The sequence below is a fragment of the Euprymna scolopes genome, chromosome 3, assembly GCF_053919585.1.
Source record: "Euprymna scolopes isolate OS-2025 chromosome 3, ASM5391958v1, whole genome shotgun sequence".
NCBI classification, from domain to species: domain Eukaryota; kingdom Metazoa; phylum Mollusca; class Cephalopoda; order Sepiida; family Sepiolidae; genus Euprymna; species Euprymna scolopes.
The window spans coordinates 138,070,186-138,085,817 of record NC_136484.1 but is presented as its reverse complement, the minus strand read 5'-3'; the positions used below and the strand labels follow the sequence as shown (position 1 = coordinate 138,085,817).

The window sequence follows — 15,632 nt, the reverse complement described above, 5'->3', positions numbered from 1 at the left end:
ATATTTACTTGTTTTTACTTTGTAAGCTTTATCAACTTTTTTTATAAACTTAGTATATAAAAAAAAATTTACCCTTCATGCAGAAAAAGGCTAAGGGAATTTAGTCAATTAGAATTCTTTAGGTTTTCAAATTGACTGTCCAAAGTTGTTCAAATATTTATAAGAATATACTCTTATTTCTATTATTATAAATATTTTATATTGAAAAAAATATTTATATTTCATATATATTTATATAAGAATTGTATTAAGATTTTATTTTAAAATGTTTCCTATTTTTCATCATGATTTCTTCTGTGTAATAACAAAAGTGATTCTTTTTACAAAGCAGTCTGACTGGCATACTCGTATAACAGTAACGTCTTTTTCGAACAATATATAAGTAACAGTAAGGTTTTCTTTAAAGATTCACAGGATTCATTTCTCATCATATCGATAGTTTGTTTTTCATCTCCATATCTTTTATAATCAACATTTCTTGTCCTTAAGTGGTTGAGGAGAATGAAAAGTTTCTTTAACAATTGCACTAAAAGAACTACGAGAATAAAATGGAAAACATGTTTTACATCCAAATATGTAGAATTTCTTGATTTCCTTCGGTTTTTTTCTTCCTATTTTATGCCAATCTGCCATCAATGAATTAAACCTTTTGTTTTAAATTAAAATTAATTCAAATTTTTTTTTTTCTTCAAAATTAATGAAATGTTTGGAAAGTGCAAATATTTAGAAAATTTTTTTTTAAATGAAAAAAAAAAAAAAAAAAATCGGAAAATAATTATATAAGCAAAATATGCAATTAAATAAGAAAAAAACAAATTTTTTTAAATCCTGGGAAAAAACATTAAAATAATTGTAAAATGTAAAGTTCTTTTCGTAATGGAAGGATTCATCATTTTTGTTTTGTTGTTTTTTTCTCATTGAGCCGCAGTTGGTCATTATAAATCTTCAGTTTTTGTGTGTGCGTGAGTTTTTTTTTTTTTTTTTTTTTTTTTTTTTTCATTTATTTTTAAAAATAATTTTTCAGCAGTTTTATTTTGTAGATTCTTGTGCATCTCTTTTTTGGAAACAAATCATCAAGAGCACTGAACTGGAACTCATGCAAATATGCGCACACACACACAGGGAGAAAAATGATCTCATTGAAGAAAGGATATGTAAAGAGAGAGAGAAAGAGAGAGAGAGAAAGAGAGAGAGATGCGCGTCCATGTAACATGAAGAAGGTAACTTTAATTTTCCCTAATTCCATTGTTTGATCCCTCACTTGAGTCTTGATCGGTTCGGTTGACAAGATTCTAATGACTGCCATTCATCTTCATCACTCTCTTGAGCCCAGACTTCATTGTCCCAACCGGTTTCTTTCTGATCTGAATCGATGCCCAGGTCAACTAAATTCCCCACAAGAGGTTGTTTCTGCTTGCTGGCGAAATCATCACCCCAATCAGCAGCATCATCCCAACCCATTATGTTTTTGTTTACATTGTTCTGGTCTGCTTTGGATGCGGTTTTCTTCCTGCTCTCTGATAATGAGCTGGGGGTTGACGATGGCGCAGTGTTGGTCGACATCGGCGACCCTTGGTTGCTGCCCATCTGCCAATCATCCCATTCAGAGTTCAAATCTGGTTTCTTGGACGGTGTCTTCTTCGATGGAAATTTTGTTTCATCTGTGTCAATTGTGCTGTCATTAAGCCATCGCTCAAGATCATTCATTTCTTTCTTTTTTTGAACAGATATGGAAGAATTAGCCTGGTCAAAATCTGAAGTAGGGCTTCGGAGCTTTCCATTGCTGCCACTGCCGCTGCTATTCTCCCCAGGATGCCAGTCGCCAGCACCCCAACTGCCCCAAGAATCATCATCTTCAGACAGCAGTCGATTCTTGCTGAAATCTCTGTCAACAAAAACAAAAAAAAAAAAAATACAAAGTTAAAAATAAGCTAAACTATATCAAAATACTTTAAACCATCATCGTTGTTATCAATGATGGTTTAAAGTATTTTCATGATGACGATGATGGTTTAAAGTATTTACTTTAAACCATCATCATCAAAATACTTTAAACCATCATCATCAAGATTATTTGAACTACCATCATCGTTAAAATATCTCATTAAAAATAACATTGTTAAAAACGTTTTATTCCTTTAGTTTTGTAATGTTTTCATTCTTTGTTTATTAGGTTGATGCAAGAACAATATCGTTTTCTCACATGTTACTTTTAGATATGATTTCTGAATTCCTTGATATATATAGCCATGTTATATATCATTTTGAAGTGCGTTTTTCGCTCTATCGAATCGTGTTATTCGTTACCATTTTCAATCTCTTCATTCAACATAGACAAAATTCAAATCAGCACGATTTTCTTGTTCCAGTTAAAACTAGGCCAAAAAGCTGTCGAGAAAACTCATGATATCAATGATGCGTTTGGCCCAGGAACAACTAATGAACGTGTGGCACAACGATGGTTCAAGAAATTTCACAATGGTGATGAGAGCCTCAAGATGAAGATGGTCACAGCCATCCGACTGTGGTTGATAATGAACATTTGAAAGCCTTAATTGAAGCCGATCCTTGCAAAACTGCTTGAGAAGTTGCTGTTGAAATAGAGGTCATTCACTCAAGAGTCATTCGCCATTCAAAGCAAATAGAGAAGTTAAAAAAGTTGGATAAGTAGGTGCTGCATGAATTGAATGATAATCAAAACAATTGTCGTTTTGAGGTGTCTTCTACATTCCTGCGCAACAAAAAACGGCCCATTTCTTGAGCAGATTGTGACGTGTGATGAGAAGTGGATCCTCTATGACAACCGGCGACGTTCAGCACAGTGGTTGGATGCTGGAGAAGCTCCATGACTCTTCCTGAAGCCAAAATTGCACCAAAAAAAGGTTATGGTGACTGGTTGGTGGTCTACAGCCGGCCCCATCCATCACAGCTTCTTGAATCCAGGCGAAATGATTACGGCAGAGAAGACAGCCGACAAATTAACGAAATACACCAGAAGCTCCAACGTATGTTGCTGAGATTGGTCAATACGAAAGAACCAATTCTTCTCCATGACAATGCTTGCCCGCATGTTACTCAACTGACTCTGCAGAAGTTGAATGAATTGGGCTACGAGACTGCCTCATTCACCAGACCTCTTGCCCACCGATTATCACTTTTTCAAGCATCTCAACAACTTCCTGCGCAAAAAATGCTTCAAAAGTCGAGATGCCAAATCGACCTCCAATGACTTCATTGCTTCCAGAACTCCGGATTTCTATGCTAATGGGATAAATAAATTTGTTTCTCATTGGCAAAAATGTGTCGATTCTAATGGTTCTTATTTCAATTAATAAAGTTTATTATGAAAGGAGTTATGATCTTTTAAAGTTGGACATCAAAAAAACATTATTTTTTTGCACAAATATATATATATATATATATATATATGTATATATATATGTATATATACATATATATATACATATGCCGAGATTGGTCAATATGAAAGGACCAATTCTCCTCCATGACAATGTTCGCCCGTGTGTTACTCAACTGACTGCAGAAGCTGAACCAATTGCGCTACAGGACTATCTCATCCGCGATATAAATCGGACGTCTCTCCCACCGATTATCACTTTTTCAAGCATCTCGAAAACTTCCTGCGCGAAAAATGCTTCAAATAACGAGATGATGCCGAATCGGCATTCAATGACTTAATCGCTGCCAGAACCCCGGATTTCTATACTAATGGGATAAATGAATTTGTTTCTCATTGGCAAAAATGTGTCGATTCTAATGGTTCTTATTTTAATTAATAAAGTTTATTATGAAAGGAGTTATAATCTTTTGAAGTTGAACATCAAAAAACATTTTTTGCATCAACTAAAAAAAAAAAGTCACATCTTTCCTTTCTTACAAGTCCTAAAAGTTATATTGGTTTTAGCATCCTAAATTCTTGTATGAAAAAAAAAAAAAAAAAAATGAACAAATCTCTTAGTAAAATGGAGTTATCCCTCTCAGACTAATGACAAGTTCTAGAAAGGTACTGTTTCATCTTTGAATCCAAAATAAAATAAAACTAAAACAAATTTTAAAATATATTATTTTCAAAAAATTGTAAACATGATTATATTTTAAATCATTTTTCGATAAAACATATCTGGCAATATGTCTCCACCCGAATGATGCCAAGTTTTACTTGGTGTTATTAGTCAGAGGAAAAAGAAAGGAGACTTTACTCTTACTTCCATCTACTACTACAGAGAAAAATTTCAGATACAATTTTTTATATTCACCAGTTGTAAATCAACCATTTCATTTCTCTAATCTTTATTTGTTTATTTATAGAGGTCGCTTTTCAATTTAAGTTTTAGTTGAAAATTTTATGGCACGAATCCACCCTGGACGAGTAGTTTTATTTATGTATTTAAAAAAACAAAAAAAACTTTATTATATATTGAATATTTTGGAGTCAAACCAAACACTACCTGATTTATACATTTACTGAATAAAATTAAAAATAAAATTAGTAATAGAGCGCTCAGGATTGCAAGCAGAAGGTAGAAATTCAAATATAATAAAGATAGTAGGAGTTTTTTTTAGGTTTATCATTTTTTACATTAGTTACAAAACAGGGGAGGACGAGACCGCATACTATTTTTTAACATATTGCAAAATGAACAATTTCTGTACGTGTATATGTTGAGATGAGCGAGCTGAATACTAGGTATTTCTAATGAATAAAATATGTCATGAGAGTTACCTCCCCTTGGTAGGTGATCCATTGCCTCCACTAAGAAGAGATGTTTTTTCACCAGGACTGGTGTCAGCAGTGGCCAGAGTTGTCTTTGGTTCACCTCCCCATAATGTTGAAGACAAACCCTGCCAACCTTTGGTGCCTGCTGAAGAGAGCTGAAATACAAAACCCACTTCATATTTCAAACAGATTTTATAAATTAAAGCAACAATATTTTTAAGATAGAATATTTTAACTAAAAAAAAAACAAAACATTATGATGTGTATGATACTGTTAATTTCAAAAACATTAAAATTACTTTTATGAATGTAAAAATTTGTTATAATTTCAATTGTTGAACAATTACCTAATTAGAAAAGCCTATGTTTAGTCAATTTAGATTAATACAATACATATATGTAAAAAAATTTATAAAATGGAAAAAAGGTTGACTTTTTAAAAAAATACATAAAAAGCACAATTCTCAGAATTGGTATTAATGAGGTTGCCAGGTTCTAGCCGATACAAGGAATAATAGTTTGGATAAAGCATTGTCTCCAAAGTAGAGATTGTTGTCCAAATGGGTTTTTAATGATATAACGGTTAGATCATGGACAGACTTATCAGCAGAACGGATAATTAAAATTTGAAACAAACATTTGGTCCTCTAGCATCAAAAAATTATTTCTTAATGTGCTTACTGACCAAATACTATTGGAAGGAAATTTCATGATCAAAGTATTCATTGACAGCATTTGAAGAAGGAAAAGAGATTATAATTAGAAAAATATTACGAATTAGCATCGACAATTCTGTGAGCAGAGCTTATAAAAAAAGAGTTGACTAACGAGAACAAAATAGCCAAGTTTTGTCCATCGATAAAATTCGAAATGAGAAAAAGCTAATTAGAGTGGAGAAGTAACTAGTCCCTATTTTCATCGACCTCTACTCCAGGGGGACTGATTTCCATACAAACCAGAGATATCCACATTTTGTGAGAGAATATTTCAGTGTTACTGGAACTCACTACTTGGGTGCCCTTTTGCCAGGATCATCACAATGAGTACTGAAACCTTGACTAGACAATTTGATAAATGTTTTATTGCACACACATTATCCAAAGAGTTTTTTTTTCATACAAACTATTGACATTCTATACATAAACTGACCAACTGTTACACAACAATAGTGTTGATACTTTTTCTTTATCATTTCTTGCTTGTGTCCAATGGCTGACTCAAACCAACACCTTGTTTGATGACATACAAACTTTCATGATCAAAGAACACAATATTGGTGGAAGAATGTAGACCGTGTGAATTGTCAACCAGATACGACAACGGACCAAATCATTAATAATATACAGGGCAGGTATGTAGGTTTTGCTAAAACCTGAAAAATACTTAAACCCCACTAAAATTGGTATTTACAATTGGCGTTACCTTGGAATAATATATAAAATTTAGAAAAGATGTTCATTTTATTGGGGTGGGGAGTGGGGCATCTATATCATTAAATGTTATCAAGAAATGAACATGATTTTTAATGTTGTGTAAAAGGAAGTAATTGACTTTTTAACAGTTATTTCCATGATGCCAATTAAAGTTACCATAATTAATTGTGTATAAGTCGAATTTCTGGGAGACAATTTTAAGGTTATTTTTGGGGGGGTCAACTTATACATAGGTAACGTTTTTGGAAATGTTGTTAAAGCGCGACTCAGTGCTCGATCATAACGTAGAAAGTGCCATTTTGTTTGTGTACTCTGCATATACCGGTAATTCTAGTAATTAATCGCACTCTTCCAAACCCCACTGCAGTGTGTTTGCCAGCATGTAAGCACATGCGGTTTTTCAGTGGGGGGCTTTATAATAATTGGAATAGCTCTCGCAATGTTCACTCTCTAGACATGGCTGTAGGCCTAAGTTTGATATGATGTATTCGGCGATGATATGATTTTTTTTTTTTTTTTTTTTTAGAAGGTTAAGAAATGTAGTGTTTACTATGTCATTCTCCTCTAAGTTCAACAATTTAATGACAACTATTTAATGAAACCATTTAATGGCACTTAACACATATGTTCACATTATTACGGTATATTACGGCTCTGGCAATGTATGCATTCACGTTATGGTATGGGACATAAATTATGTCTAAAAACAGTAACTGCACCTGGAATCTACAGCATGTCATTGATCATAATGTCTCATTAGCAACATTTCATTGCATGTAAGTGTGCAGGGGGTTTGTTGTATATATGAAAAGTGAATAGACCACACTTGCATAAATGCACATATTATTGCTCCTGGATGCCTAGAGACAATTTATATGTCTTACAAAAAAAAAAAACCCACCTAAAAAGAAATTATCTGTGCAAGAAAGAGTCATGAGCTGGACCATTTAACTTGTCTAGAATCTACAGTCAACTTACACACAGGTAATACTTAAAATGACAATTTTTAGTCTTAAAATGCACATTGACTTATACACGAGTATATACAGTATGTGTTTATTTATTCAGAGAGAGAGAGAGAGAGAGAGAGAGAGAGGGGTACAGAAGTTATTTTACATTTTTGCATCAGGCAATGCTGGGTAGCCCTGCTCTCTCTCTCTCTCTCTCTCTATATATATATATATATATATATATATATACACACACACACACACTAGCAGGCAGCCCACCTGGTGTTGCCTGGTCATAAAATATGCTTAAATATGATATTTTAATTCATGCAGATTTCATATTATTATAGAGCCAATTCTCTATGTACCCAATATATAGATAGGATTTCAAAAGTTAAGAAAACAAAATGAAAATATGACTTTGGTGCCATCAGCTAGAATTGAAATCAAACATAGCTCTCCAACATTATTTGTTACGACCTAAGTCTATATCCATAAAATTTTTTAAAATAACATTGTTAAAGGTATAAATATATAGTTGACTTATGCCTACCAAGTTTTGTTATAAATTTTAACCCATTGACAGCTATTTTTACAAGCTAAAAACCAAATCAAATTTGTTCTACAGGTCTAAATCCCCTATATATCAAGTTTCAAGGCCCAAAAAGTTCTTTAGTAGAGACTGTTCCACACACAAAGTTATATATCATATATATATGATGATTGACATTCCTTTACAGAAGAAGGCCATCCCTACAAGATTCTGATATCTAATTTTGTACAAGCAGATAACTCAGCAACTTCGATTTACTTTTAGAAGTTTTACTACAAATAACGCACTGCACAATCATTGGTTTCAGTTTGTACATAGATACATTCTATTCCTGCTTGATACTCGTATAGTGGATTGTTGTCTAATGTAGTTCAGTAGAATAGTTCTTGAAAGGCTCTGACACATGAGCCACATACAAAGTCAAGCTGAAATTTGTCTGAGATGTTTGATATTGTCTGCTTTCAAAAAGAACATTTCAAATCTCTTGCAACAATCAGACACATTTTAACAAAATTAATCGTTTGGAAATCATCTTTCTTCTAGCCCTCCACATCTAAATGTCTTTTTGGCTTGTGTCTGGAATGTTCATAATGTTTCAATGGAAATTTTCAAAATAATTTAGATGAGATTCATAGTCTTTGTGAAAACAGTGATCAATATCAATGAGAACTTTCTAATAATAATGCCTTAAATCAGGCCTTGTTTTCTCCTGCAGCTGTCACTTTTAGCTCTGAGCTCATATTTCTAAAACCATTTACCCAATTGGACAAAATCCCATTTAATACATTAATCTTAATATATTAATATAAGTGAAAATATTTGCAACTAAAATAAACAAAATCAATCATATGCAAGATACATTTAAAAAAAAAAAAAAAAAATAGTTAATTACATAAATATTTCATATTTGAGATTATGATCAAAATCAAAAAGTACCAAGGCATATTATGTAAAAACACCTTTTTTACATATTCAAACTGCACAAAAAAAGTGACAAATTTTCAATGATAAATACATTGCAATATAAAGTACAACATCAAACACTGAGCCACAATAACATGCTGCAAAAGCTGGCAAAACTGAGAACTGTGCACATTACTACAGAACATGAACACCAAAATTATGGAAACAATATTTTAAAATATACAATGAATACATGAATTTGTAAAAAGTCATTAAGATTAAAAATGAGACCATATTTTTAATTGAAAAAAAAAAAAAAAAAAAATTTTTTCTTTTTTTTTTTTTTTACAAGCACAAAATATACGATTCAACCGCATAAATAATTTTAAAAGGAATAAATCTATTCTACACTGAATGTTAATTATGTTAGTGTTTTGATGCGGTTTCATGGATTGCCAAGTTATTGGAGATGTATAAGGGGAATTATGAATATTTTTATACATTTCTATAAAGTTTAATACAAATTCAAATGCATCAAAACAGTTGAGATTCTTTTAATATGGTTTGGGTTGTCAGATGATCCATGAACCTGCAATGAAGTGTTAATATGGGACAAATTTATTATTTTCATATATATATATATATATATATATATATATATATATATATATATATATTTTTATTACCATTTTTAATTTTCTTGGTTACACATGTTTCTATTACCAAATCATGTTAACGATCCAATAATTTCATCAGACTTCATAGAAATGGATGTTTATCATAGTGCGAGAAAAGAAATTAGAAAATGTACAAAAACTCCAATCAAAAAACAGTAGCAGCAGTCAATTGTAAAGTCATTGAGAGGTGACTATATATATATATGGAATGAAATTAAAAGTTCGTTAAAGTCTGAGGATTCCACTGAGCAGTTAAAATAAATGACCTATAATTAGCATGCTGTTTTGAAGTATTCCATGTAAATTTGTCAATATTGCTTTGTCATAACATTGAGCTCTAACCAGATTTACTATAAAAAAATGCCTACAAACCCAAATACTCTCATCAATTCTTTCAATGTGCAAAACTAAGAAAACTTCCTATTCTGCACACATCTCCTTATACTGTCCAGACTTAATATTCCCCTGAGGTCATCAAATCCAAGCCTGTCTGAGACTTGCATTACACAATCAATAAATTCTCATAATTTCTAAAACCACACATTCTTAATCCTCATTGGCTACGTCTCACTTCAATGCATCCCAGTTGACAGTGGTAATGCTCTGCTGGTTACTAATTTCAGAAGTACCGTGAACTCAATTGACTTCTAATTCTGGCAATCGTATCAATGCCAGCTCATCTCTGTACTTCAATGGTATTACCAAAGTAACAAAATTTCTGGACCCCTCATTAACCTCACAATACTAATATACTTTTTTCACATCTAAATTCTCATCAGTCTTTGTTATCTTAGAATTTTTGCACACAAATTGCTTATCATCTCTCAACCTAATGTAATTCTACCAAACTTCTTGTGTACTTTTTTTTTACAAGTACCACAAAAAAATTCAGTTGCTCGCAATTCCCTTTCAACAAACTTGATAGGGAATTGACACATTTAATTCCCAATATTGTTGTTGCCATTGATTATTGGATCATTAAATTCTGAAACAGATTATAAAAATCTTAATAATCCAATGGGAAGTTGATTTATTATTGACAATACTGAGAATTATGTTACATTGTTTTTATTTACAAAATAGAAAAGAAGAAATAGAGAAAAGCAAGATAAAGCAAATAGTAATTATTATGTAAAGGGCACCAATGTAAATAATCTTGTTAAAAAATCAAACCCAAAATAAAGAAATCTGAAAAATACCAAGAGTAAATGACATGACTGCAGAGGTAAATATCCCTACCAATACTAGAAGCAGTTAAACAGTAGAAATGTTTGCCAAATAACTGAAAACTTCAAATTAAAAGGCAACGTCAAAAGCTAAAAAGGAGCAAAAATAAGAAATTCCATGCAGCTTTCCATGTTTAAATCCAACTAAAAAAATAAATAAATAAATAAAATAAAATGGACGATTTGTTAATTCCCCATGCAGTAAAAATGGTTGACATCCCAACACCCAGAATGGGTGTGGCACTTACTTTGGAAGCAAAGCCACTCATGGAGGTACCAACGTCATTCAGTAGAGTGCCCTCTTTTACCTGAAAACAAAAGTAAATATAAGGTAATGCTTAATGCTACCTCTACAATATTTACTAACACCGTTAGGGAATTTTTATACTCAAAGAACAGAGACCTTTCATTTTTATTTAAATTTCATAAAAAAAGATATATCGAACATTTCTTTATGATTTTGCAACATTCTTATCTTTGGAATTATGCACAAACAAATACAGTGCCATCAGTAAATTGGTACCACTCTTGTAATCAGATGGGATACTTTTGTTTAATCTCCCTCTCACAGGGGAAAGATGTGACACAATGGTCAGAAAAGGGAATTTGAAAAGCCAGCATCCCAGAGTAAGAGCACTCTGGTCTGCAAAAAATATCTGGGTAGCCTTGTCAACATTCCCTAGCAATTAGTAATAAACTAACTCCTTCTCAAAAGGAGAAAGCAAAGCCTAGGAGGATAGATCTCTTACAACTGCAAACATATGTTAGTGAACAGAAAAAAATGACAATGGCCAAGAGTGTTGACTTTGATGCTGAAGGAAAAACCCCTGGTTTTGTCAGATGGGACATTTTAGCATTGTTGAAATTGTTTTCATGCTCAGAATTACTGAAGCATAAAACAAATTCCCTTCATCAGTTGTTGGCTGTGAAGACACTGCATCCTTTAAAACTCTCATGCTGCCTAATATTTGACAAAATTAGATTTGATATCTCACCTCCATACAAATGCTCTTGTGATTAGTTGCAGTTCATCAAAGTACTGTACATAATGATTTCATTATTATCACAGATAAAAGTGATAGAGCAAAACAAAGTCAAAATCTAAGAATACATTTCCAGTTACTCGAGTTAATATCAAAGTGTAGTATATGTTCTGTACTAGATCAGAGCACAAGAAATCCTGCTAGACAGAATCAATAATAATGTTAACTCCACTTGATAGTGTTCCTATTCAGGGGAGCTGGATTTTCTTAATGTTAAAAATTGACCTTGTATCTAACTTTTCTCTCTTTTTTAATAAACCAGGTGGTTTATTTAAAATAAGATACCACAAGAAAGATCCTTAATCAGTTCTTTAGCAAAAAGGCAATGGACAATTGAATCGGTAAGCAAATTCTTTTTCAAAGGATTTCCTATTTGGTGCAAACATCAGATTTTTGCAATTATGTCAATAGGCATATATATATATATATATATATATATATATATATATATAGTCTGTTTATTATACAAACATTGTTTATTATACAAACATGTCTCAGTGGAGTTCACATTAGGACTCCAATAAACTATACACCAGCTCTGTCCTGCATTGAGCACTCTTTAATAATCACATGAGTTCCATTGGATTTGCATCTGGGAAACCGATCAATATATATATATATATATATGAGTTATTTAAAGCTTATAAAATGCACAGTGAATATATGTATTATATTTTTTAATAAGATTATATAATATACATACACACATATATATATATATATATATATATATATAGTAAGTTATGAAAATATATATGGCAATTAAGCTACACAGATTATTCCGCGTTTCATCTTCATGAGAATGCATCATAAGCCTGACGAATTCTCACGAGGATGAAATGCAAGATATTCTGTGTAGCTTAATTGCCATATATATTTTCATAACTTTCTACCTAGCTCTACTTATGTATTGAGCACTGTAGCAGTAAATACCGAAAATTTACGCATAAAATTATATCTCCTTATATTAGTTTATGTGATTAAATGAAATAATAATATAGATAGATAGATATGCATATCATTTCATGTATCCACATAAAATGTTGTAAAAAGATATTTTATGTATCGATTTTCTGTATTTTCTCCAACAATGCTTAATATAGGAGTAGATAGTAAGTTACGAAAATTTGTATAGTAATTGAGCTACAGTGAAAAGTTTCTAAAATTTTAGCCTGCCGGTTTTTTATGGGGATGAAATGCACAAAAGACTAAAGCTTAAATGCCAGATATATTTTCAGTTTACACACACACACACACACACACATACAATGGATTTCCAAAATCCATTTTTTTTTTCCTGAAAATATTTATTCTAGCAAAGAAAACTATTAGATTAGAAACATTTCCACTTAATCACCAATTATTTTTACCATTGTCAAATGGTCACCTCGTTCATGCGATTGAACCCCATTAGATTATTTAGATATGTAAAGTCACCGCATTTCTATACTGATAAATCAGACAATAGATCACTTGGAAGACAACATTCAGAAATACAGTCTAATTTAATGCATAGAGTTGTAAAAATTGAATCACCAGATTATGCCATATGCGCACAATTTTATTTAAATTATAAATGCTAAAAATTAATAAACATATTTGTATAACAAAAATAGTTTTTTGTGATTTATTTTAATTTAAAGTTTGCTGACTAAAAAACACCTTTATATATATATATATATATATATATATATATATATATATATATATATATACACACATTCGCAGAAAGACCCGAAATTGCTTGGGATTGAATGATGATCAAAGATTTCACACTCCCATATTTTTATTGACATCGAAATCGGTGAAATCTTCTATTGTTCTATCAAATCGATTGTGTGCTCTAGTTGGGGACCCATCATGGAGCTCGGGATGAAAGCGTCATATGCCTCCCTGCAGTGACAGTCTACAATACATTGTAGTCTACAATGCACTGTATATAACCTATTGTTGATTTTATAAAATTATTTTTTATATATAATGGCTTGAATTAAATTTTAAAATGCAAGAGTATCATGCTTCAATTAGGTTGTAAAAAGAAACATTCATTTCAAACGCGATCTTACTATATCCAAAGACTTATTGTTGATTTTATATGTCTTATGGTGACATTGGCTTGAATTTAAAATGAAAAACTATATCATTGTGCAATTGTGCTTTAAACAGAAACATTTCTAATGTGCCCCTATCATATCAAAGAACCTACTGTTGATTTTATGTTAGAGCTTTCGGCTTGTATGGTAATAAAATTTCCTAAATGACTTTCGGCTGTGTAAGGTGTTAACTTTGATCAAAATCGTGTGTTCTTTTATCAGATTATTTTGATTATCAATACACATCAAAGGCATTCCAATACAAAATCTATCTAAGAACACTACCAGACACATAAAGTACCTTCGTGTGAAATTTCATAAAAATTGGCCCAGCCGTTTTCAAGACCATATACATATCAATAAAATATTTACAATGTATCATTTAGATTAAATTCAATTTTAGTCTTAGGAGATTTTGCAAGTTTTCCTCCAAATCGAGTATTGATATGTTAGAGCTGTAACATAAAATATTTGTTATACTTAAGAGTGTGTGTGTGTATATATATATATATACATATATATATATATATATATATATACATACACACACACACACATATATACATACATAAAGATCAAATAAAGACAAGTATATCACTTGCAAAACCGAATAAAGCAAACATATTTAATGTTTAGACATGATTTAATCTCCTGTGTTTGCAAAGCAAATATCTTGAGTTAGAAATGATAATGCAAACAAAGTTGACCACGTCAACAATTAGAAGAGGCTAACATGGTGGGTTACTTTACTGCAATCAGATCTGAATTCTGTCATAGCCAGCGAGTGTCTGGTGGGTGCTGATTACAATGAACGACCCAAATTGTATGCTTATTATTTATTTTCATACAAATAAGCCTCTAAGATCAAAAGCCACACACGAGTATAAGGGTTACCAATACTGTCAGATGATTATGAACGCTGCAATGATGAGCAGAAAGGACAGAATGTGATTAAGAGCAGCTCAACATTGTTGACATTGGATTTGAAGTCAGCATGGAAGCATCCTATAGTGTTGAGATGTTGCGAGCCTGTCTTTGTTTTATCGTTACTCTCATGGCAGGTGCTCGTCTGAACTCCAATCTCTCGCCCCCCTTGCCAATCTTTCACCCGCCTAGCTGAAACCACTATCAAAAATTTTCCCGACTCCTTATCTGTGCCAAAATCAAAACGTAGATTCCATGAACAAAGCTTCTTTCTTAGAAGTTCACGCCTGTGGAACTGTTCCGGTTGTCAGTTTCCCACCTGACTACAACCTGGATATCTTCAAGTCCAATGTGAACAAATTCCTGATGAACAGCCTCCTTAAGACACTTTATCAAATCTCCAACACTAACGTACTGTACACACAATAACCCTTATCCCCGAGTGGCTTCCACACCTTGATAAGTGGTGACTACCTCGTAAAAAAAAAAAAAAAAAAAAAAGAGTATAGATCTACATAGTTTAAGAAACCAAAACCCCAGGTGATGTCGAATAGTCTTGCCAATCAGTAAATAATTTTAATACTGACAACTGATTGATAAAGAAAAGTTTTGGCTCTGAAATCAAGTGTTAAATACTGGATAAGTAGACCCACTATATAAATTTTTAATTGGAAATAATAGAAAATGAAAGTTAAGTTTTGATTAACTTTGTGAACACAAGGGTAGTTTTTACTCAGCTGTGGGGTGGGAATTGATAGAAATAGATGTGACATCACATGACTCAAAGAGAGAGTGAGAGAAGTCGACAGTTCTTTGGAAGCACTAGAAGTGTGAAAATGTGTATTTAAAAAATGATTAAACAATAATTATCAATTTCTGTTTCCTTCACTCCCACCCTACTGTTAAGTGATTTGAAAGACGATTAAACAGAATAAATATCATTTGTCTCCCAACAGTTTTATTATGACTTGGTGTTTTTTCAAGGTATGAAAGCACTTATTTGCAAACGGCATTTCGTCAGCCTGGCAAGATCACGACTCAATTAACAAGCTAAAATTATAAACTTTCAATAAATAGATGTATAGCACAACA

The 15,632-nt window shown here is 31.9% G+C and overlaps 1 protein-coding gene across 3 annotated transcripts in view; it reads right to left on the bottom strand.

Moving 5' to 3' along the window:
* Nucleotides 1-228: 228 nt before the first annotated feature.
* The window catches only part of LOC145259194 (ADP-ribosylation factor GTPase-activating protein 1-like), a 175,767-nt gene continuing 160,363 nt past the window's right edge, over nucleotides 229-15,632 (bottom strand). Inside the window, exons 9-11 of one of the 3 annotated variants that reach the window (XM_080116988.1) lie at nucleotides 10,729-10,788; nucleotides 4,745-4,893; nucleotides 229-1,885 (exon numbers count right to left, since the gene is read on the bottom strand). In XM_080116988.1, coding sequence (XP_079973114.1) covers nucleotides 1,258-1,885; nucleotides 4,745-4,893; nucleotides 10,729-10,788 — 837 coding nt within the window. In that variant the 3' untranslated portion in view covers nucleotides 229-1,257. The remainder of the gene's footprint in view (nucleotides 1,886-4,744; nucleotides 4,894-10,728; nucleotides 10,789-15,632) is intronic. The other 2 variants (XM_080116977.1, XM_080116999.1) reach the window with 2 other exon arrangements.